At 41.3% G+C, this 22,956-nt stretch overlaps 1 protein-coding gene across 2 annotated transcripts in view; it reads right to left on the reverse strand.

The window, feature by feature from the left end:
* Nucleotides 1-20,595, reverse strand: part of LOC118965483 (low density lipoprotein receptor adapter protein 1-like) — a 109,541-nt gene extending 88,946 nt beyond the window's left edge. For both annotated transcript variants that reach the window (XM_036984578.1, XM_036984577.1), the window contains exon 1: nucleotides 19,792-20,595. In XM_036984578.1, coding sequence (XP_036840473.1) covers nucleotides 19,792-19,876 — 85 coding nt within the window. In that variant the 5' untranslated portion in view covers nucleotides 19,877-20,595. The remainder of the gene's footprint in view (nucleotides 1-19,791) is intronic.
* Nucleotides 20,596-22,956: the final 2,361 nt, after the last annotated feature.

The raw sequence follows: 22,956 nt of genomic DNA on the forward strand, positions 1-22,956 counted from the left end.
ATGCAGGTAGCTAACCAACCAGGTTCAATGTTAGCTAGCTAACATTAGGTTATATTTAGCCAAGGAAATGGCTCTGAGATATGAATAATCATACACGTAACGTTAGCTAGCGAGCCAGCCAGCTAACATTAGCTAGTTAGCTAACAGTACACTAACTTGAAATGAAAACAACTGTCAAAATTAGAAATGTTTAATATTTGAAAATGTAGCTAGCGAGCCAGCCAGCTAACATTAGCTAGTTAGCTAACAGTACACTAACTTGAAATGAAAACTGTCAAAATTAGAAATGTTTAATATTTGAAAATGTAGCTATCTAGGCTATCTTACATCGTGGCTGGACGCTTCTCCCTGTCACAGATGCCATGGTTGCCCTTAGTTTGAAGATGTAATCTGGAGAAAGGTGTTTTCTCCATCTCTTTAGCTATCATACTCTAATTCCACTGATTTCAAAACTCAGTTCTCCAGAAAGTGGAGAGCAATACTGATGCAGCTCTACTAAGAGATATATATATATATATTTTTAAAGCCACGTTAGACAGGATTACCTACACATACTGACCAGCTCATATAGACAGAAGCGTGCTACATGGCAGACCAATCCGAACTCATCTCTCTGCATGTCCAGCCCACTCATTATCTCAGGTAATCATGGTTAGCGGGAAGGTTACTGGGTTTTTCTGCGGCTAAACCAACTAGGCTCGTTGGCAGAAGGCATTTCTGCCAAAAAAACTGATTTTGATTATGTTCAAACGGCTCTCCTGTGAAGTAGTGACCCACGACATATGCCTAGTTTCATGAAACGGGAAGACAGACAGACAGACAGACAGACAAACAGACAGACAAAGGCAGACAGACAGACAGAGGCAGGCAGACAGACAGACAAAGGCAGACAGACAGACGCACACAGACAAAGGCAGGCAGACAGACACACAGACAAAGGCAGGCAGACAGACAGAGGCAGGCCGACAGACAGACAAAGGCAGGCCGACAGACAAAGGCAGGCAGACAGACAGAAAAGCAGAGAGAAAGGCAGGCCGACAGACAGAAAAGCAGAGAGAAAGGAAGGCTCATTCTAAGCTTTGATTGGGTCTTAAACGCAGACCTGAGCAGGAAGGGAAAAGAATATACAAATATTTACTTTCTATTATTCATATCTGTATTCCCCCTCCAGAGATTAACATGGGGAGAGAGAGACAGAGATGAGAGAGAGACAGAGATGAGAGAAAGACAGAGATGAGAGAAAGACAGAGATGAGAGAAAGAGAGAGAACTTTCATGTCAGAAACCCAGACAGAGAATAAAATCTCCAGGGAGCGATGGGGAGAGAGAGATGCAGCCTGTGTCCCAAATTGCATCGTATTTCCTATATAGTACAATATTTTTGATCAGGGCCCATAAGAGGGCATAGACAAATAGCAAGAGGAAACATGCTGACATTGACTATGTTCCCTGTACACAAACAAGTCTGAGTCACAATGACACGGGAGACAATGTCTGATGGGGAGAGACACTGTCTGATGGGGAGAGACACTGTCTGATGGATGGGGAGAGACACTGTCTGATGGATGGGGAGAGACACTGTCTGATGGATGGGGAGAGACACTGTCTGATGGATGGGGAGAGACACTGTCTGATGGATGGGGAGAGACACTGTCTGATGGATGGGGAGAGACACTGTCTGATGGGGAGAGACACTGTCTGATGGATGGGGAGAGACACTGTCTGATGGGGAGAGACACTGTCTGATGGATGGGGAAAGACACTGTCTGATGGATGGGGAGAGACACTGTCTGATGGGGAGAGACACTGTCTTATGGATGGGGAAAGACACTGTCTGATGGATGAGGAGAGACACTGTCTGATGGGGAGAGACACTGTCTGATGGATGGGGAAAGACACTGTGCTTTTCAGCTAAAAATTATTATAAAGAATTCTTGCCATCAACAAAATGTTGAATATTTGGGGCATACAATCATCGAAGCTCTGCAGATTTTGTTGTAAGGATACAGAGTCAAAAAAACCATTTGTTTTGCCTTCAGGTAGCCTGTTTCTGGTCTCAGGTTCAGGAATGGCTGAAACATGCATAATATTGATCTAACATTAACCCTAGAAGTAGTACTGTTAGGAGATCTGGAGAGACCGGGTCAGTCAATTACTAATACTCTTAGTAAAAGTATTTATCTTCAACTCGCAATCTGTAGATTTGATTCAATTAGATAGAAATTGTATGTTAAACATCACAGCATAGTTGAAAGATATATTTTGCGTAGAAAATTCAAAGAGGTTGGCCAGCAGAGATAGATGGGATGGGCTGAGAGAAGCTGGGGGTTGGGATGTAGAATTGGAGACAAGTGGGAGTGGAGTTGCAGATGGTTGAACGGCAGCTCTCGGGGAACTGTGACTGGGGGGGATCTTGGAGGGCTGGTGGCCTTGATGTTGGGAGCTTGGGCCGGGGGCTGATGGATCACTGGTTCGGGTCTCCGTTTTTCACCTTGTGGGAGGTCTGTCGACGTGCCCTTCAGCAGGGAGTTGATCCTGGTTGCATTGTGGGTCTGGATGTGAGTCTGTTAGATGACTAATGTGATGTAGTTGTTGAGTGGCTTCACTGCAAGTAGATTATTAAATATTCAATAAAACATCATTTAAAAAAAAAGTGAGAGTCACCCAGTAAAAAACGACTTGAGTAAAAGTCTAAAAGAATTCAGTTTTAAATATACTGAAGTATCAAAAGTAAAAGTACAAGTATAAATCATTTCAAATTCCTTACATGAAGCAAAGCAGCTGGCCACATGTTCTTGATGTTATTTATTTATGAATAGCCAGGGGCACGCTCCAACTCTCAGAAATAATTTACAAACTAAGCATGTGTTTAGTGAGTCCACCAGATCAGAGGTAGTAGGGATGTTCTCTGTTTAGTGAGTCCTCCAGATCAGAGACAGTAGGGATGACCAGAGATGTTCTCTGTTTAGTGAGTCCTCCAGATCAGAGGCAGTAGGGATGACAAGGGATGTTCTCCGTTTAGTTAGTCCACCAGATCAGAGGTAGTAGGGATGTTCTCTGTTTAGTGAGTCCTCCAGATCAGAGGCAGTAGGGATGACCAGAGATGTTCTCTGTTTAGTGAGTCCACCAGATCAGAGGCAGTAGGGATGACAAGGGATGTTCTCCGTTTAGTTAGTCCACCAGATCAGAGGCAGTAGGGATGACCAGGTATGTTCTCTGTTTAGTGAGTCCTCCAGATCAGAGGTAGTAGGGAGGACCAGCGATGTTCTCTGTTTAGTGAGTCCTCCAGATCAGAGGCAGTAGGGATGACCAGGGATGTTCTCTGTTTAGTGAGTCCTCCAGATCAGAGGTAGTAGGGATGACCAGGGATGTTCTCTGTTTAGTGAGTCCTCCAGATCAGAGGCAGTAGGGATGACCAGGGATGTTCTCTGTTTAGTGAGTCCTCCAGATCAGAGGCAGTAGGGATGACCAGGGATGTTCTCTGTTTAGTGAGTCTTCCAGATCAGATGCAGTAGGGATGACCAGGGATGTTCTCTGTTTAGTGAGTCCTCCAGATCAGAGGCAGTAGGGATGACCAGGGATGTTCTCTGTTTAGTGAGTCCTCCAGATCAGAGGTAGTAGGGATGACCAGGGATGTTCTCTGTTTAGTGAGTCCTCCAGATCAGAGGCAGTAGAGATGACCAGGGATGTTCTCTGTTTAGTGAGATCAGAGGCAGTAGGGATGACCAGGGGTGTTCTCTGTTTAGTGAGTCCACCAGATCAGAGGCAGTAGGGATGACAAGGGATGTTCTCCGTTTAGTTAGTCCACCAGATCAGAGGCAGTAGGGATGACCAGGTATGTTCTCTGTTTAGTGAGTCCTCCAGATCAGAGGCAGTAGGGATGACCAGGGATGTTCTCTGTTTAGTGAGTCCTCCAGATCAGAGGTAGTAGGGAGGACCAGCGATGTTCTCTGTTTAGTGAGTCCTCCAGATCAGATGCAGTAGGGATGACCAGGGATGTTCTCTGTTTAGTGAGTCCTCCAGATCAGAGGCAGTAGGGATGACCAGGGATGTTCTCTGTTTAGTGAGTCCTCCAGATCAGAGGTAGTAGGGATGACCAGGGATGTTCTCTGTTTAGTGAGTCCTCCAGATCAGAGGCAGTAGAGATGACCAGGGATGTTCTCTGTTTAGTGAGATCAGAGGCAGTAGGGATGACCAGGGGTGTTCTCTGTTTAGTGAGTCCTCCAGATCAGAGGCAGTAGGGATGACCAGGGATGTTCTCTGTTTAGTGAGTCCTCCAGATCAGAGGCAGTAGGGGTGACCAGGGATGTTCTCTGTTAATGAGTCCTCCAGATCAGAGACAGTAGGGATGACCAGGGATGTTCTCTGTTTAGTGAGTCCTCCAGATCAGAGGCAGTAGGGATGACCAGGGATGTTCTCTGTTTAGTGAGTCCTCCAGATCAGAGGCAGTAGGGATGACCAGGGATGTTCTCTGTTTAGTGAGTCCTCCAGATCAGAGGCAGTAGGGATGACCAGGGATGTTTTCTTGATTAGTGTGTGAATTGGACCATTCTCCTGTCCTGCTAAGCCTTCAAAATGTAACGAGTACTTTTGGGTGTCAGGTCAAATATATGGAGTAAAAATACATAATCTCCTTTAAGAGTGTAGTGAAGTAAAAATAAAAATGGTCAAAAATATTAATAGTAAAGTACAGATACACCCAAAATATGTGTACTTAACCTTTTCACACCACTGCTAGCTAAATAAATCTACATTTGATCTGGGAGGATAAAAATGGTGGAAAACAAGCTTTTAACATATTCTAAACACTGATTTCACACGAGGACATGGGAGTAGCTTACTAACTGACGTCAGTCGTAACGCATCAAGTATGAGAAAAGGAAATCACTTTCCTTAATACAAAAGCTACATTCCAGAAAATATGTTTTCTCTCTCTAATCTTTGTTTTCTACATCAATTATCTACCAATGAATTCAGTCTGATGCCAATCCAATAAAAGTCGAAAAACAGGAGAAAAAACCCCCCAGCCAAGTTCAAGCCCGTTAAAAAACAGGAGACCAGAGAAAGTTGAGTCAACGCAGCGCTAGCTGTCAGCTGGCCACTGTTTCCAACTGACGCTAATCTAACTAAATCACACATTCCCCGGAAATCTCAGCTCCTCTCTCCCCTCCTGTCAAAGTAAAGAGAGTTCAAAGGCCAAGTGCTAAAAATAAAACCTTTTCTCTTTTTCGTTTTCCGTTCAACTACATAAAGCTGGAATTGAACAGTGAGTACATTGAGTCCCAGTCTGCATCCCAAATGCACCCTATTCCATACATAGTGCACTACTTTAGACCAGGGCCCATAGAGGTGCAGGTGAAGCAGTCCCAGCGTCCCAGTCTGTAATGAAACAGTGCTTTGTGGTTCCGTAGGGAGAAAAGTCATGACTGAAGAATAGGGGAGATGGTCAGTACCGCACATGTACATGACAAACCCTATCAGATTTATTGGTAACTAAGAGCAGTGAGGAAATAGAAAGTTGGCAACAGGTACACTATTTTATTGAGCTGCTCAGGTCTCCCTTGTAAAACAGATCTTCAGACCTCAACGGGACTTCCTGGATAAATACAAGTTCAATAAAATACTACATCAACCATATCTGCATTTCTGTCACAAACTTCCTTCAGGGTGGAAGACAGTGTCTCCCAAATCCAATGGTGAGTTGAAACCCATTGAAACGGGTAGCTCCTCTCCCGGGTCTCAGAATAAAGCTTAGGGCACTCTACGCACGGATCACAGATTCAAAAAGGTTTGGAGATCACTTGGACACCTCCTGGATTTCACTCTGCAGACAAGGAACCCGTCTCCACAGCACCTATAATAGTCTATAAGACTCATTTACAACCAGCATATTGTTCTATCATTCTATAAAACTAATTACAACCAACGTATCATTCTAGAAAACTTATTAGAAACAATGTATCATTCTATCAGTCTATAAAACTCATTGGAAACAATGTATTATCCTATCAGTCTATAAAACTCATTAGAACCAACATATCATTCTATAAAACTAATTAGAAACAATGTATCGTTCTATCAGTCTATAAAACTCATTAGAAACAATGTATCGTTCTATCAGTCTATAAAACTCATTAGAACCAACATATCAATCTATAAAACTCATTAGAAACAATGTATCGTTCTATCAGTCTATAAAACTCATTAGAACCAACATATCAGTCTATAAAACTCATTAGAAACAATGTATCAGTCTATAAAACTCATTAGAAACAATGTATTGTTCTATCAGTCTATAAAACTCATTAGAAACAATGTATCGTTCTATCAGTCTATAAAACTCATTAGAACCAACATATCAATCTATAAAACTCATTAGAAACAATGTATCGTTCTATCAGTCTATAAAACTCATTAGAACCAACATATCAATCTATAAAACTCATTAGAAACAATGTATCAGTCTATAAAACTCATTAGAAACAATGTATCAGTCTATAAAACTCATTAGAACCAACATATCAATCTATAAAACTCATTGGAAACAATGTATTGTTCTATCAGTCTATAAAACTCATTAGAACCAACATATCAGTCTATAAAACTCATTAGAAACAATGTATCGTTCTATCAGTCTATAAAACTCATTAGAAACAATGTATCAGTCTATAAAACTCATTAGAACCAACATATCAATCTATAAAACTCATTGGAAACAATGTATCGTTCTATCAGTCTATAAAACTCATTAGAACCAACATATCAATCTATAAAACTCATTAGAAACAATGTATCAGTCTATAAAACTCATTAGAAACAATGTATCAGTCTATAAAACTCATTGGAAACAATGTATCGTTCTATCAGTCTATAAAACTCATTAGAACCAACATATCAATCTATAAAACTCATTGGAAACAATGTATCGTTCTATCAGTCTATAAAACTCATTAGAACCAACATATCAATCTATAAAACTCATTAGAAACAATGTATCGTTCTATCAGTCTATAAAACTCATTAGAACCAACATATCAATCTATAAAACTCATTAGAAACAATGTATCAGTCTATAAAACTCATTAGAAACAATGTATCAGTCTATAAAACTCATTAGAACCAACATATCAATCTATAAAACTCATTGGAAACAATGTATTGTTCTATCAGTCTATAAAACTCATTAGAACCAACATATCAGTCTATAAAACTCATTAGAAACAATGTATCGTTCTATCAGTCTATAAAACTCATTAGAAACAATGTATCAGTCTATAAAACTCATTAGAACCAACATATCAATCTATAAAACTCATTGGAAACAATGTATCGTTCTATCAGTCTATAAAACTCATTAGAACCAACATATCAATCTATAAAACTCATTAGAACCAACATATCAATCTATAAAACTCATTAGAAACAATGTATCAGTCTATAAAACTCATTAGAACCAACATATCAATCTATAAAACTCATTGGAAACAATGTATCGTTCTATCAGTCTATAACACTCATTAGAACCAACATATCAGTCTATAAAACTCATTAGAAACAATGTATTGTTCTATCATTCCATAAAACTCATTGGAAACAATGTATCGTTCTATCAGTCTATAAAACTCATTAGAACCAACATATCAGTCTATAAAACTCATTAGAAACAATGTATTGTTCTATCAGTCTATAAAACTCATTAGAACCAACATATCAGTCTATAAAACTCATTAGAAACAATGTATTGTTCTATCAGTCTATAAAACTCATTAGAACCAACATATCAGTCTATAAAACTCATTAGAAACAATGTATTGTTCTATCAGTCTATAAAACTCATTAGAACCAACATATCAGTCTATAAAACTCATTAGAAACAATGTATTGTTCTATCAGTCTATAAAACTCATTAGAACCAACATATCAGTCTATAAAACTCATTAGAAACAATGTATTGTTCTATCAGTCTATAAAACTCATTAGAACCAACATATCAGTCTATAAAACTCATTAGAAACAATGTATTGTTCTATCATTCCATAAAACTCATTAGAAACAATGTATGATTCTATAAAACTCATTAGAAACAATGTTGAAACAACGCTGATCCTTAACACGTTGACCCCTCAGGGGTGCGTGCTCAGTCCCCTCCTGTACTCCCTGTTCACTCATGACTGCACGACCAGGCACGACTCCAACACCATCATTAAGTTTGCTGATGACACAACAGTGGTTTGATCACCAACAACGAGACAGCCTATAGGGAGGAGGTCAGAGACCTGGTGGTAGGTCCTGATCACTGACAACGACGAGACAGCCTATAGGGAGGAGGTCAGAGACCTGGCCGTGTGGTGCCAGGACAACAACCAATCCCTCAGCGTGTTCAAGACAAAGGAGATGATCGTGGACTACAGGAAAAAGAAGGACAGAGCACGCCCTTATTCTCATCGACGGGGCTGCAGTGGAGCAGGTTGAGAGCTTCAAGTTCCTTGGTCCAAACACACCAAGACAGTCATGAAGAGGGCACAACAAAACCTATTCCCCCTCATGAGACTGAAAAGATTTGTCATGGGTCCTCAGATCCTCAAAAGGTTTTACAGCTGCACCATCGAGAGCATCCTGAATGGTTGTATCACTGCCTGTTATGGCAACTGTTCAGCCTCTGACCGCAAGGCACTACAGAGGGTAGTCTGGCTGATGTTGAATATGAAAAATGCCCTGTACAGATCTCAGATAGGACCTCTTAACATTAAACAATTTCATACGCTGAAGCTTGGCAGACATATTGGATTGTAATGGTTGTCAAAGATGAATGGGAATATGCTCTGTCCCTAATAGCACCCTATTCACTATGGTGGACTACTGTTAACCAGATCCCTGTGACCAGCTCCCTATGACCAGCTCCCTATGACCAGCTCCTATGACCAGCTCCCTATGACCAGCTCCCTATGACCAGCTCCCTATGACCAGCTCCCTATGACCAGCTCCCTATGACCAGCTCCCTATGACCAGCTCCCTATGACCAGCTCCCTATGACCAGCTCCTATGACCAGCTCCTATGACCAGCTCCCTATGACCAGCTCCCTATGACCAGCTCCCTATGACCAGCTCCCTATGACCAGCTCCCTATGACCAGCTCCCTACGACCAGATCCCTATGACCAGATCCCTATGACCAGCTCCCTATGACCAGCTCCCTATGACCAGCTCCCTATGACCAGCTCCTTATGACCAGCTCCTTATGACCAGCTCCCTATGACCAGCTCCTTATGACCAGCTCCTATGACCAGATCCCTAAGATCAGATCCCTAAGATCAGATCCCTATGATCAGATCCCTTTGACCAGATCCCTATGACCAGATCCCTATGACCAGATCCCTATGACCAGATCCCTATGACCAGATCCCTATGACCAGATCCCTATGACCAGATCCCTATGACCAGATCCCTTTGACCAGATCCCTTTGACCAGATCCCTGTGCAGGCAATGTGTGTGTGTGTGTGTTTGCTTTATTTGTGAGAATGTACACAGTATGTGGAGGTAAACTAAGCTGTGTGTGTTTCCAATCCACTTGGTAATTGGGAGAATGACAATGTGAGCAACAACACCATTCTGCCACCAGGCAGTACATGGACCATATTATAACCCTCTCTCTCCTCGACCTTCAGAGCGACAAGATATCACCATCATACCCCCAGTTCCCTCTATTCTGATCTAATGACAGTTAATAGTACCTTAGGCTCAATACTCCCCTCTACCCCCAGTTCCCTCTATTCTGATCTAATGACAGTTAATAGTACCTTAGGCTCAATACTCCCCTCTACCCCCAGTTCCCTCTATTCTGATCTAATGACAGTTAATAGTACCTTAGGCTCAATACTCCCTCTACCCCCAGTTCCCTCTATTCTGATCGAATGACAGTTAATAGTACCTTAGGCTCAATACTCCCTCTACCCCCAGTTCCCTCTATTCTGATCTAATGACAGTTAATAGTACCTTAGGCTCAATACTCCCTATACCCCCAGTTCCCTCTATTCTGATCTAATGACAGTTAATCATGTCTGAGTCCAACTATTATTTCAGATCAGATCACTCCAGGTTTGCCGTGTCTTCCATACCTTGGTGAGTTAGCTTCCTCTCCTAGCTGTATTGTATTGCTTGTTGAGGGGAGCGGCTGCTGCTGCTGCTGCTGAGCTCAAACGGGACTACATTCAAGAAGACAATCTCCTGGGTTCATTATCTTTGAAGACAATCAGCTGGGTTCATTATCTTTGAAGACAATCAGCTGGGTTCATTATCTTTGAAGACAATCAGCTGGGTTCAATATCTTTGAAGACAATCTTCTGGGTGCATTATCTTTGAAGACAATCTTCTGGGTTCATTCTCTTAGAAGACAATCAGCTGGGTTCATTCTCTTTGAAGACAATCAGCTGGGTTCATTATCTTTGAAGACAATCTTCTGGGTTCATTCTCTTTGAAGACAATCTTCTGGGTTCATTATCTTTGAAGACAATCAGCTGGGTTCATTCTCTATGAAGACAATCAGCTGGGTTCATTCTCTATGAAGACAATCAGCTGGGTTCATTCTCTATGAAGACAATCAGCTGGGTTCATTCTCTATGAAGACAATCAGCTGGGTTCATTATCTATGAAGACAATCAGCTGGGTTCATTCTCTATGAAGACAATCAGCTGGGTTCATTCTCTATGAAGACAATCAGCTGGGTTCATTCTCTATGAAGACAATCAGCTGGGTTCATTCTCTATGAAGACAATCAGCTGGGTTCATTATCTATGAAGACAATCTGCTGGGTTCACTATCTTTGAAGACAATCAGCTGGGTTCATTATCTTTGAAGACAATCAGCTCGGTTCCTTCTCTTTACCTAAAGACATATACTGTACTGTACATGCCAGTTATATTTTCCCCCTGGAGCTGGGCTGAAGGCTGAAGGCTGTTCCTGTTATACCTTCCCTCTGGAGCTGTGCTGAAGGCTGAAGGCTGTTCCTGTTATACCTTCCACCTGGAGCTGGGCTGAAGGCTGTTCCTGTTATACCTTCCACCTGGAGCTGGGCTGAAGGCTGTTCCTGTTATACCTTCCCCCTGGAGCGGTGCTGAAGGCTGTTCCTGTTGTACCTTCCCCCTGGAGCTGTGCTGAAGGCTGTTCCTGTTATACCTTCCCTCTGGAGCTGCGCTGAAGGCTGTTCCTGTTATACTTTCCCTCTTGAGCTGGGCTGAAGGCTGAAGGCTGTTCCTGTTATACCTTCCACCTGGAGCTGGGCTGAAGGCTGTTCCTGTTATACCTTCCCTCTGGAGCTGTGCTGAAGGCTGAAGGCTGTTCCTGTTGTACCTTCCCCCTGGAGCTGTGCTGAAGGTTGTTCCTGATATACCTTCCCTCTGGAGCTGCGCTGAAGGCTGTTCCTGTTATACTTTCCCACTGGAGCTGGGCTGAAGGCTGTTCCTGTTATACCTTCCCCCTGGAGCTGTGCTGAAGGCTGTGTCTACTGTACACAGCAAGGAGCAGCCTTGTCCCTTATGGTCGCTGGTCAGGTTTGACCTTTTGGAACATTTAGAGGTCGCCTCACTCCTATTTCCTCTGACACGATCCAAGGTGACAGCTTGCTCTTCTGACCACGTGCTGTGTCCTCTCCGTACTCTCTGCCTGGGCCAGTCATAAAGATCTATCTGTCCCGGCCAGTAACCTGTGACCTCGACAGATGACAGCCACCAGAAAAATGGCAACAGAAAGTGCTAATTTGGTGCTTTCTTCACTTGGCTGTCGTGACGACATGGAAGCTGGGCTTTTTCTCTAAATCTGTTAGGCAAGGTGTGGCTATAGTACAACCACCAGTGTTTCTCTAAACAGACCAAAAGGTGGACGTTATTGGCTCCTAAAACGCCCTCTTAACTTCCTGCTTACTGGACACACAGAGACATGAAAAAATGGGACAAATGCTGCAAGAGAAGTGAGGATACATTTTGTTTTGTTTGTTTACAACTTTGAATTAAGACAAAATAAAGTCAAAAGGGTAAGTTGCTGTACGATAGTCATCTTAGTATTGTTTAAAATGTGTGAGGTGAAATAGTGGTGAGAATACCATGCATAAGGTTCATTTCGTGTGTTTTCCTTTGTCGTCTTGCGAAGAACAGTCCACACAACACCAGTGTCACTATCTGCTGGTAAATCAGCTGAGATTAAAGTGGAACCGACAGCGTTTTAAACGACATGAAATCTTATTCAAATCTGTTCATATAAACCCCCAGGAAGAATATGACACTATTTTTTATTTTATTATTATTATTTTTTTTACAAGTGAGCACTTTAAGATATGGGCATTTTCACATTATCATGAATTCATAGAATGTTTGGGAATGACTTAAACTAAGACATTTGTAAAAAATTATATAGCAATATCGAGTGGGAAAACGGCCGTGTGATTGGACAATTAATATATACTGCAGTGAATAAAACGTCTGTCTCGTCCAGGACCGGAGACTATGCAGACCGGTGCGCCATAGCCAATCAGAGGCCTATATGCAAATAAGGCATATTTGCCTATATGCAAATACAGTAGGCCTATATGCAAATAAGCCATTTGCCACACGGGCCTGCCATCATCCACTTTGAACTTGACCGTGTGTTTACAGGCAGTAGCATCATCACGATGTTAGATCATTCGAACGCATTCGCCAAAAAAAAAGCCACATGAATGGATTTCAGCAAATATGTAAATACCAGGGGAGTCCTCTTACATTTGGGAACTTCACAGTCCTATCAATCAAACAAACACGGAAAGGTCGTCTCTCTCTCCCTCAGTTGCCTATGCACATCAACAAAAACAAAGTCAACAACTAATGCTAACCAGAGCGAGATAAGCTAAAACCTAACAAGGGAACGTTAGATAAACCCACTCAAACTTTTTCAGCTAGTTGACCGTAAAAATTGCACTGACAAACGATGGGGAAGGAGTAGCCTGCTCGTCTTCTGTAGCTTGCCTGCCAATCCATGTTTGCCTGCCCATTTGATCGATACCAAAGGAATTTGATTGACAACTAAGAGATATGCTAACTGTTCAAGTTCAGCATAGCTAGTTGCCTAGCTAGCAAACCGATTCACATTCTTGCTAGCTAAGCAAATGACATCTGCCTCTAGCTGTAGCCACTGAAAAACGATGAAGGGAAAAAGTTGGTCACTCACCTACTCAACCAATGACGTGACATCCTCCCAGATGATAGCTAGCTAGCTAGCAAGCTAACTGTAGGCTAACTGTAGGCAAGCTAAATAGCTAGCTACATAAATAGATACGCTAGCCCAGGGGTGTCAAAATCAACCAATGACGTGACATCCTCCCAGCAGATAGCTAGCTAGGAAGCTAACTGTTGGCTCTGTGTTTTTAGCTTGCTAAATAAATAGCTAGCTACAGAAATAGATACGCTAGCCCAGGGGTGTCAAACTCAACCAATGACGTGACATCCTCCCAGCAGATAGCTAGCTAGCAAGCTAACTGTAGGATCTGTGTTTTTAGCTTGCTAAATAAATAGCTAGCTACAGAAAAAGATATGCTAGCCCAGGGGTGTCAAACTCAACCAATGACGTGACATCCTCCCAGCAGATAGCTAGCTAGCAAGCTAACTGTAGGATCTGTGTTTTTAGCTTGCTAAATAAATAGCTAGCTACAGAAAAAGATACGCTAGCCCAGGGGTGTCAAACTCAATCAACGCCATATATATATATATATATATATATTTTTCAGACATATTTGTTTTTACAGAAAAACGTGCAACTCAGTCCAGTGTCTTAATCTTTTATTTTTATTGGCCAGCCTTTTTTTTGTAACTCTGCCTAGAAGGCCAGCATCCCGGCTTTGCCTCTTCACTGTTGACATTGAGACTGGTGTTTTGCGGGTACTTTTTAATGAAGCTGCCAGTTGAGGACTTGTGAGGCGTCTGTTTCTCAAACTAGACACTTTAATGTACTTGTCCTCTTGCTCAATTGTGCTCCCACTCCTCTTTCTATTGGAGGAAATACGTTTCTGGCTTGTGAGGACGTGTTTGCTGGCCTCATAAATGCTACCCAGCTAGCTAATATTTAAAGAAAGAAATAGTTATACTAACCCATTTGCAATCCCTTTAGCATTGCTTGCTGGCTAGCTACAGAGGTTAGATGGCTAGTTAGCTACAGTACAGTAGTTAGCTACTGCCATCAGTCGTTGTTGTGTTATCATATTTTGCCTATTCCACCATTTGTAGAATGCATAGTGGCATTTGAATATGGTGTGGGGAAAAAGGGACTCTGGACACACTGTGGACACGGTAGACACATGTAAATGTAGGTGCAGATGCATGACACATTCATAATTCCATGATAAGAACTCTCTGATCAGAATACTAAATCTGCTGGAACTGTCAAGTCTAGACACGGCCATTTATACTCATTTCTGAGTCCTATTCAGTTGTGCAACGTGGCCTCCCACTCCACTTTTTTTTGCTATTCGGGCCTTGAGTTTGACACATGTACACTAGTCTATTATCCATGTTATGACTGACTTGTGACCATTGCTAGGATGATTGTATTGACATTCCCAGCCTTAGTTACATTCGTCCGTTTTTTTGTCCAGAATATTGAGTCGTTGAAACTGAAACAGTTGCATCCTGAATGGAGGCAGCCAACAAAGTACCAGGCCAGCAGTGATTTACAACCTGATAGCAAATGGTTTTTTTGGACTAACAAGAAATGTATTGGTGAATTATATTAATCATGCATTGAACTGCATTCATCTAGTCTGCAAACAATGCCTTACTGTACTGTCATGGATTATTATTTTGTTTTTATCAAATATAACCTATTTTTATAAAAGTTGGTTTTGAAGCATAAACTGGTAATGTGATACCTTTCCTGTATTTTCACAGGCACTGACCAGTGAGTGAAAATACCTCTCTGCTGAAGAGGAGCAGTGATTTCCAGGGGCAAACTGAAGACATGCTGTCTGATGTGGAGACAGACCCAGTGGACCCCGATGGCCAACGTTGTGCATCTTTTTTTAGTAACCTCCTCACCCTGGCGCTCCTCTGAGTTTGAGGACATGATTGTGTCAGCAGACCGGAGAAGAATAGCCAACACGGAGGAAAAAAAGCCACGTCAGAATGAGAAAAAAGAAACGGAGAAGCCGTCCACCGCAGCCCTATCTGATTGTGCACATTAGAGACTATTTTCACTGACTCTTCACAGCTGCTTTTGAATACGTTTTTTGCCACGACTCCCACTATTACATACATGACTATATGACTCATCACATACGCTGCTGCTACTGTTTATCTATCCTGTTGCCTAGTCACTTTATGCCTACCTATAGGTTATACAGTGTGTTTACCCCTCGACTTATTACACATTTTGTTGTGTTACAGCCTGAAATTAAAACGGATTCAATGTTTTTCTCTCATCCATCTACACACAATACCCCATAATGACATCACAATACCCCATAATGACATCACAATACCCCATAATGACATCACAATACCCCATAATGACATCACAATACCCCATAATGACAAAGTGAAAACATTCTAGAACATTTTTTTTTTTATACAGAAATATCTCATTTACATAAGTATTCACACCCCTGAGTCAATAAGTACATGTTAGAATCCCATTTGGCAGCGATTACACCTGCCATTCTTTCTGGGTACGTCTCTAGGAGCTTTGCACACCTGGATTGTACAATATTTGTTATATTCTGTTTACTGCTGTTCCCCATCTAACATAACAGAGCTTGAGAAAATCTGCAAGGAAGAATGGGAGCAAATACACAAATCCAGATGTACAAAGATGATACAGACATATCCAAGATGACTCAAAGCTCTGCTGCCAATGACTGGAACGAATTGCAATATTCTCTAAAACTGGAGTCTTATATCTCCCTCTCTAACTTTAAGCATCAGCTGTCTGAGCAGCTTACCGATCACTGTACCTGTACATAGCCAATCTGTAAATAATACATCCAACTACCTCATCCCCATATTATTATTTACCCTCTTGCTCTTTTGCACCCCAGTATCTCTACTTGCACATCATCATCTGCATATCTATCACTCCAGTATTAATGCTAAATTGTAATTATTTTCACCTCTAGGGCCTATTTATTACCTACCTCCCTACTCTTCTACATTTGCACACACTGTACATATATTTTTCTATTTTTATTTTATTTTGTGTTATTGACTGTGCGTTTGTTCATGTGTAACTCTGTGTTGTTTTTGTCACACTGCTTTGCTTCATCTTGGCCAGGTCGCAGTTGTAAAATGAGAACTTGTTCTGAACTGGCCGACCTGGTTAAATAAAGGGTTATATATATATAAATACCTGGTTAAATAAAAGGTGAAATAAATCTATAAAAAATTTAAAAGCTGTAATCTGTACAGGACCTTCAGAAAGTATTCACACCCCTTGAATTGTTTCACATTTTATTGTGTTACATCCTAAATTTGTGTCACTGGCGCACACACACACACACACACACACACACACACACACACACACACACAATACCCCATAATGTCAAAGTGGAATTATGTTTAGACTTTTTATTTATTACTATTTTTACAAATGTATTAAAAATTAAAAGCTGACATGTCTTGAGTCAATAAGTATTCAATTGCTTTTTTTTATAGCAAGCCTAAATAAGTTCAGGAGTAAAAACAGTGCTTAACTAGTCACATAATTTGCATGGACTCAATAATAGTGTTAAACATGATGATTAAATGACTACCTCATCTTCTGTCTATAACATGAGCCGCTCAGTATATGTAGATAATCCTTGTTATTTCGTTTTTTTTTTTAAAGATATTAAATATTTATGGCTAACGTTATCTTCAGATGATGTTTATCCAGACACACTTAAATTGATGGGTCGTGTGAAGGAAATGCTACAACCACCCTGCAGCCACATCTTGCTAAGTGGATGGGTCACTATTGTCTAGACATGTACACAGGTTCATGAAATACAACAGATGGCCATAATCACCCCGAGATACATCTGGCTAACTTGATGGGTCATGTCATCATCTGAGTCTTTTGTTTAGACATGTAGCTAGCTAGCTAAACAATGAACCATAATCCCAAACCATAGCTACAGTACAACCATATTGTCATAGCTAGCCACCATGCATGAAATGCTGTAGAATAAATCTGCAGGTAGCTAAAGCTAACCAACTAGGTTCAATGTTAGCTAGATAAATAACATTAGGCTATAACTAGCAATGCAAATGGCTCTGAGATACAAATAATATTACTACACAGATCATACACAAAACGTAAGCTAGCGACCCAGCAAGCTAACGTTCGCTAGCTAGTTAACAGTACACTTTTACTTGCAATGAAAATGACTTTCTGACAAAATTAGAAACTTATAATATTTGAAAATGTAAGCTAGACTCTTATCCATATACATGGATGATAGCTTCATGGCAGACTGGAACCATTTAACTGTCACGGTTTTCTGTATGTGAAAGAGAGTCAGACCAAAATGCGGCGAGGCTATTGCGATCCATGTTTAATAAAACAAGGTAAACACGACTCAAATACAAATACAAAAACAATAAACGTAACACGAAAACCGAAACAGCCTAATACTGGTGCAAAGTAACACAGAGACAGGAACAAGGACAATCACCCACAAAACCCAACACCAAACAGGCTACCTAAATATGGTTCCCAATCAGAGACAATGATGAACACCTGCCTCTGATTGAGAACCATATCAGGCCAAACATAGAACTAGACAAACTAGACATGTAACATAGAATGCCCACTCAGCTCACACCCTGACCAACCAAAACATAGAAACATACAAAGCAAAACATGGTCAGGGTGTGACATTAACTCTGTTTTGTTTGTAGCTACATCTTGTTTGTGCCGGCGTTGTGTCAAGTCCCTCCGGTTCACACTGACCGTGACATGTGCAGAAAGTAGCCCATCACTTTTCCCAACTGATTTGTCGATTGATGCTCTATGTTGTTGAGAAAAGTAGCAAAACCTTTGTATTTCTCGATGGCTAACTACATATCTTTCAAAAACGGTGCGGTAGAAAGGACTCTCAACACATACTGAGCAACTCACGTTATAGACAGAATCATGCTACACGCCAGACCAATCCAAACTCATCTTCCGGCATATCCAGCCCGCTCATTATCTCAGCCAATCATGGCTAGTGGAAAGGTTCCTGTATTTTTCCGTGGCTAAACTAACTTGGCTCGTAATTTAACAAAGGTATTCGTATTTATGGATGGAATACACATTTGTTATAACAGCACATGAAAGATCACATGTTCCAGAAGGAATTTCTCTTCACTTTTTCCACATTTTGTTGTGTAAAAGCAAGAATTTAAAATGATGTTGTGTCACTGGCCTACACACACCCCAATGTCAAAGTGGAATTATGTTTTTTCAAATGTTCAGAAATTAATAAAAAATGACAAGCTGAAATGTCTTCAGACAATAAGTATTCGACCCCTTTGGTTATGGCAAGCCTAAATAAATTCACGAGTAAAAATGTGTTTAACAAGTCACATAATAAGTTGCATGGACTCACTATGTGCAATAATAGATACAGGCATCAATTTGACAGAGCAAAGAAGAATTTAGAAAATAATCATTGTTGCACAATCCAAGTGTTGAAAGTCTTAGAGACTTATCCAGAAACACCCACAGCTCTTAGAGACTTACCCAGAAAGACTCACAGCTCTTAGACATTTCCCCAGAAAGACTCACAGCTCTTAGAGACTTACCCAGAAACACTCACAGCTCTTAGAGACTTACCCAGAAAGACTCACAGCTCTTAGAGACTTACCCAGAAACACTCACAGCTCTTAGAGATTTCCCCAGAAACACTCACAGCTCTTAGAGACTTACCCAGAAAGACTCACAGCTCTTAGAGACTTACCCAGAAACACTCACAGCTCTTAGAGATTTCCCCAGAAACACTCACAGCTCTTAGAGACTTACCCAGAAAGACTCACAGCTCTTAGAGATTTCCCCAGAAAGACTCACAGCTCTTAGAGACTTACCCAGAAACACTCACAGCTCTTAGAGACTTACCCAGAAACACTCACCCCTGTAATTGCTGCCAAAGATGCTTCTAAAGAGTATTGACTCAGGGATGTGAATACTTATGTAAATTAGATATTTATTTATTATATATTTTTTAAATTAGCAAAAAATGTCTAAAAAACATGTTTTCACTTTGTCATTAATGGGGTATTGTGTGTAAATCGGTGAGAGAGAAAAAAACAACATCTATTTAATTTGAATTTGGGTTGTAAACACAACAAAATGTGAAAGTAAGTCGAGGGGTATGAATACTCTCTTACGGTTGCTTACATGCTTCAACAACGGATTCATCACACATGAGCCGACAATGGGGCTTTCGCTATGGGAACGGTGGAATTAGGTAACCCAAGTCATTGGGACACCATTAGGACATGTGGAATGTGGCCAAGTTCCCTGGTGCACTCGGGCAGAAAAAAGAAAAAAAAGCAATAGGTGTTGAATTGATAATGTAGAATTAAAAACGTTATACTATTGCAATTCACCAACCAATTATTTTCCATCACACCTCATAATCGAACTGTTCTTCACTTCCTATACCAACAAGAGAGGTGAGAATTGAACGGCAGCTACATAAATCGCCTATTGTCAGCGCTTTCCTTTCCCTATAGTCTCGTTGCATTGCGCTGTCGTGTTACCATTTCTGCGCAACGATATAACTACATCCCGTAGACATGAATACAACACTTACTGTCGTGCTTGGAGGTGCCCCATGTGTGCCGCGGAACTCCGGGACTCTTGATAATCGCTCTTCCAGCTGATTTCAGAGCATCCATGCTTTAGGTGTGTCTCTGACAGTAGCCTAACCCAGCGTAGCAGACGTAAAATAAACTCTGACAGCGGTAAGTGGATAGCCTACTTTAGCCTGCGCTTGCTTTGGCTCCGAAACATAAACAGTAGACTAGTAGCCAGCCTACATACAATAGTCGACTACGAGTGAGTGATGCGCGGAATGAACCGCCCGGGTATAGGATTTGTGCGGCGTTCACATCCAGTCGGAACTAGGAAACTCAGAGAACTCAGAAATGCTGATTCGTTGAACGCGGCACGTGTATAACTACAAACATTTAGCATGTCAGAAATGTCCGTGTTTCCTAGTTCCGACCAACTCCCGTTGTCTGAAACAAGGGTCTGGTGAAAGCATGGGCAACGCAGCCTCTATTTAACCACGTTGTTTTTCGGTAGGCTACTGCTGAACCGAGGAACCGCGGAACATAGGGGGCGGTCACGAATGAAATGTGTGCCACACCCATTTCTGGAGGGATGTTACATTGGATGCGGGCGGGGTAAAACCTATGCGCAAAATACATCGTGTACATCATCTAGCTCAGGGATGGGTAACTGCACGGCGCGTTTTAAAGCCCCCCGGATCAAATCAGTCCAGGTCTCAAAGTACTGCTAGAATAGAATAATACACGAGGGACCATTTCAAAATGTAATTGTGCTTCAGCAGTTTCTCTTGTTAGGTCAAAAGTGGTGTAAAGTACATAAGTAAAAAATACTTTAAAGTACTTACTTAAGTAGTTTTTGGAGGTATCTGTACTTTACTATTATATATATTTTTACAACTTTTACTTCACTACATTCATAAATAAAATAATGTACTTTTTTACTCCGTACATTTTCCCCTGACACCCAAAAGTACAAGTTACATTTTGAAGGCTTAGCAGGACAGGAAAATAGTCAAATTTATGCACTTATCAAGAGAAAATCCCTGGTCATCCCTTCTACCTCTGATCTGGAGGACTCAGGCTTTTTTTTGTAAATTATGTCTGAGCGTTGGAGCGTGTGTCTGGCTATCCCTAAATAAATACAAATTAAAACAAGAAAATAGTGCGTCTGGTGTCCTTAATATAAAGAATTTGAAATGATTTATACTTTTACTTTTGCTACTTAAGTATATTTAAAACCAAATACTTTTAGACTTTTACTCAACTAGTATTTTACTGGGAATCTTTGACTTTTACTTGAGTTATTTTCTATTAAGGGATCTTGACTTTTACTCAAGTATGAAAACAGAGTACTTTTTCCACTACTGTATGTCCGTGACTGATAGTCAATCAATGAGCCCATGTTAGATAATACTCAATGAGCCCATGTCAGATAATACTCAATGAGCCCATGTCAGATAATACTGAATGAGCCCATGTCAGATAATACTGAATGAGCCCATGTCAGATAATACTCAATGAGCCCATGTCAGATAATACTCAATGAGCCCATGTCAGATAATACTCAATGAGCCCATGTTAGATAATACTGAATGAGCCCATGTCAGATAATACTCAATGAGCCCATGTTAGATAATACTCAATGAGCCTATGTTAGATAATACTGAATGAGCCCATGTCAGATAATACTGAATGAGCCCATGTCAGATAATACTGAATGAGCCCATGTCAGATAATACTCAATGAGCCCATGTTAGATAATACTGAATGAGCCCATGTCAGATAATACTGAATGAGCCCATGTCAGATAATACTGAATGAGCCCATGTCAGATAATACTGAATGAGCCCATGTCAGATAATACTGAATGAGCCCATGTCAGATAATACTGAATGAGCCCATGTCAGATAATACTGAATGAGCCCATGTCAGATAATACTGAATGAGCCCATGTCAGATAATACTGAATGAGCCCATGTCAGATAATACTCAATGAGCCCATGTCAGATAATACTGAATGAGCCCATGTCAGATAATACTCAATGAGCCCATGTCAGATAATACTCAATGAGCCCATGTTAGATAATACTGAATGAGCCCATGTCAGATAATATTCAATGAGCCCATGTTAGATAATACTGAATGAGCCCATGTTAGATAATACTCAATGAGCCCATGTTAGATAATACTCAATGAGCCCATGTCAGCGCTTTCTGCGCCCCTCATGAGGAGTTCAGATATTGTGTGGCCCCACCCCCATTAGCTTTACCCAGTACCTGATCTAGCTAGTTTGTTTTTTAAAATCATTTAAATTATGGCCATGTTGATGGACATAGCTTATGTATGGAATTCGATGGACAACGACAAACCATTGTGGATGAATAAAAGCAAGGCAGCTCGGCTCGGCTCGGCTCGGCTCGGCTCGGCTCGGCTCGGCGGGTAGATTCGATGAGCGTTCAATTCGCTTGAACGTTTGCTACGGTGCGGAACGGTTTGTACTGAACGACACGTTTCCCCCAAGCTCTCATGTATGTTCTTGAATAGACTTTGTGGTACGTTTGCTCCGTTTGGTGGGGTGTGGCTTGAACTTTTGCTCCGTTTGGTGGGGTGTGGCTTGAACTTTTGCTCCGTTTGGTGGGGTGTGGCTTGAAGCAAAGAGTGACGTGTTTAAAGCGCAGCGGTACATTTTGAATGGAACAAGAGTAGATCGCCTATAGCCGAAGCTACAACTTTAAATCTGATAGAATATTGTGAAATTATAAAAACTAGTGCATAGCCGGACTATGTAGCTAGGATTACTTAAAACATGAAGAAAATAACAACTAGAGGGCCTAAAATCTTAAAATCAGAGTCACAAACAGCAAAACAAACATTTGAAACAATCATCCCTTGACCAGAAACCTGGTCAATCAAGTGACCAACTTGCAACAACATGACAGTTTGCATGTAAAGGTCTGAGTCAGGGAACGTGTCCTGCAACCATGTCCTGTAACCGTGTCCCTGTAACCGTGTCCCTGTAACCGTGTCCTGTAACCGTGTCCCTGTAACCGTGTCCCTGTAACCGTGTCCCTGTAACCGTGTCCTGTAACCGTGTCCTGTAACCGTGTCCCTGTAACCGTGTCCCTGTAACCGTGTCCCTGTAACCGTGTCCCGTAACCTTGTCCCTGTAACCGTGTCCCTGTAAC

Source organism: Oncorhynchus mykiss, chromosome 8, assembly GCF_013265735.2.
Source record: "Oncorhynchus mykiss isolate Arlee chromosome 8, USDA_OmykA_1.1, whole genome shotgun sequence".
Lineage (NCBI taxonomy): Eukaryota > Metazoa > Chordata > Actinopteri > Salmoniformes > Salmonidae > Oncorhynchus > Oncorhynchus mykiss.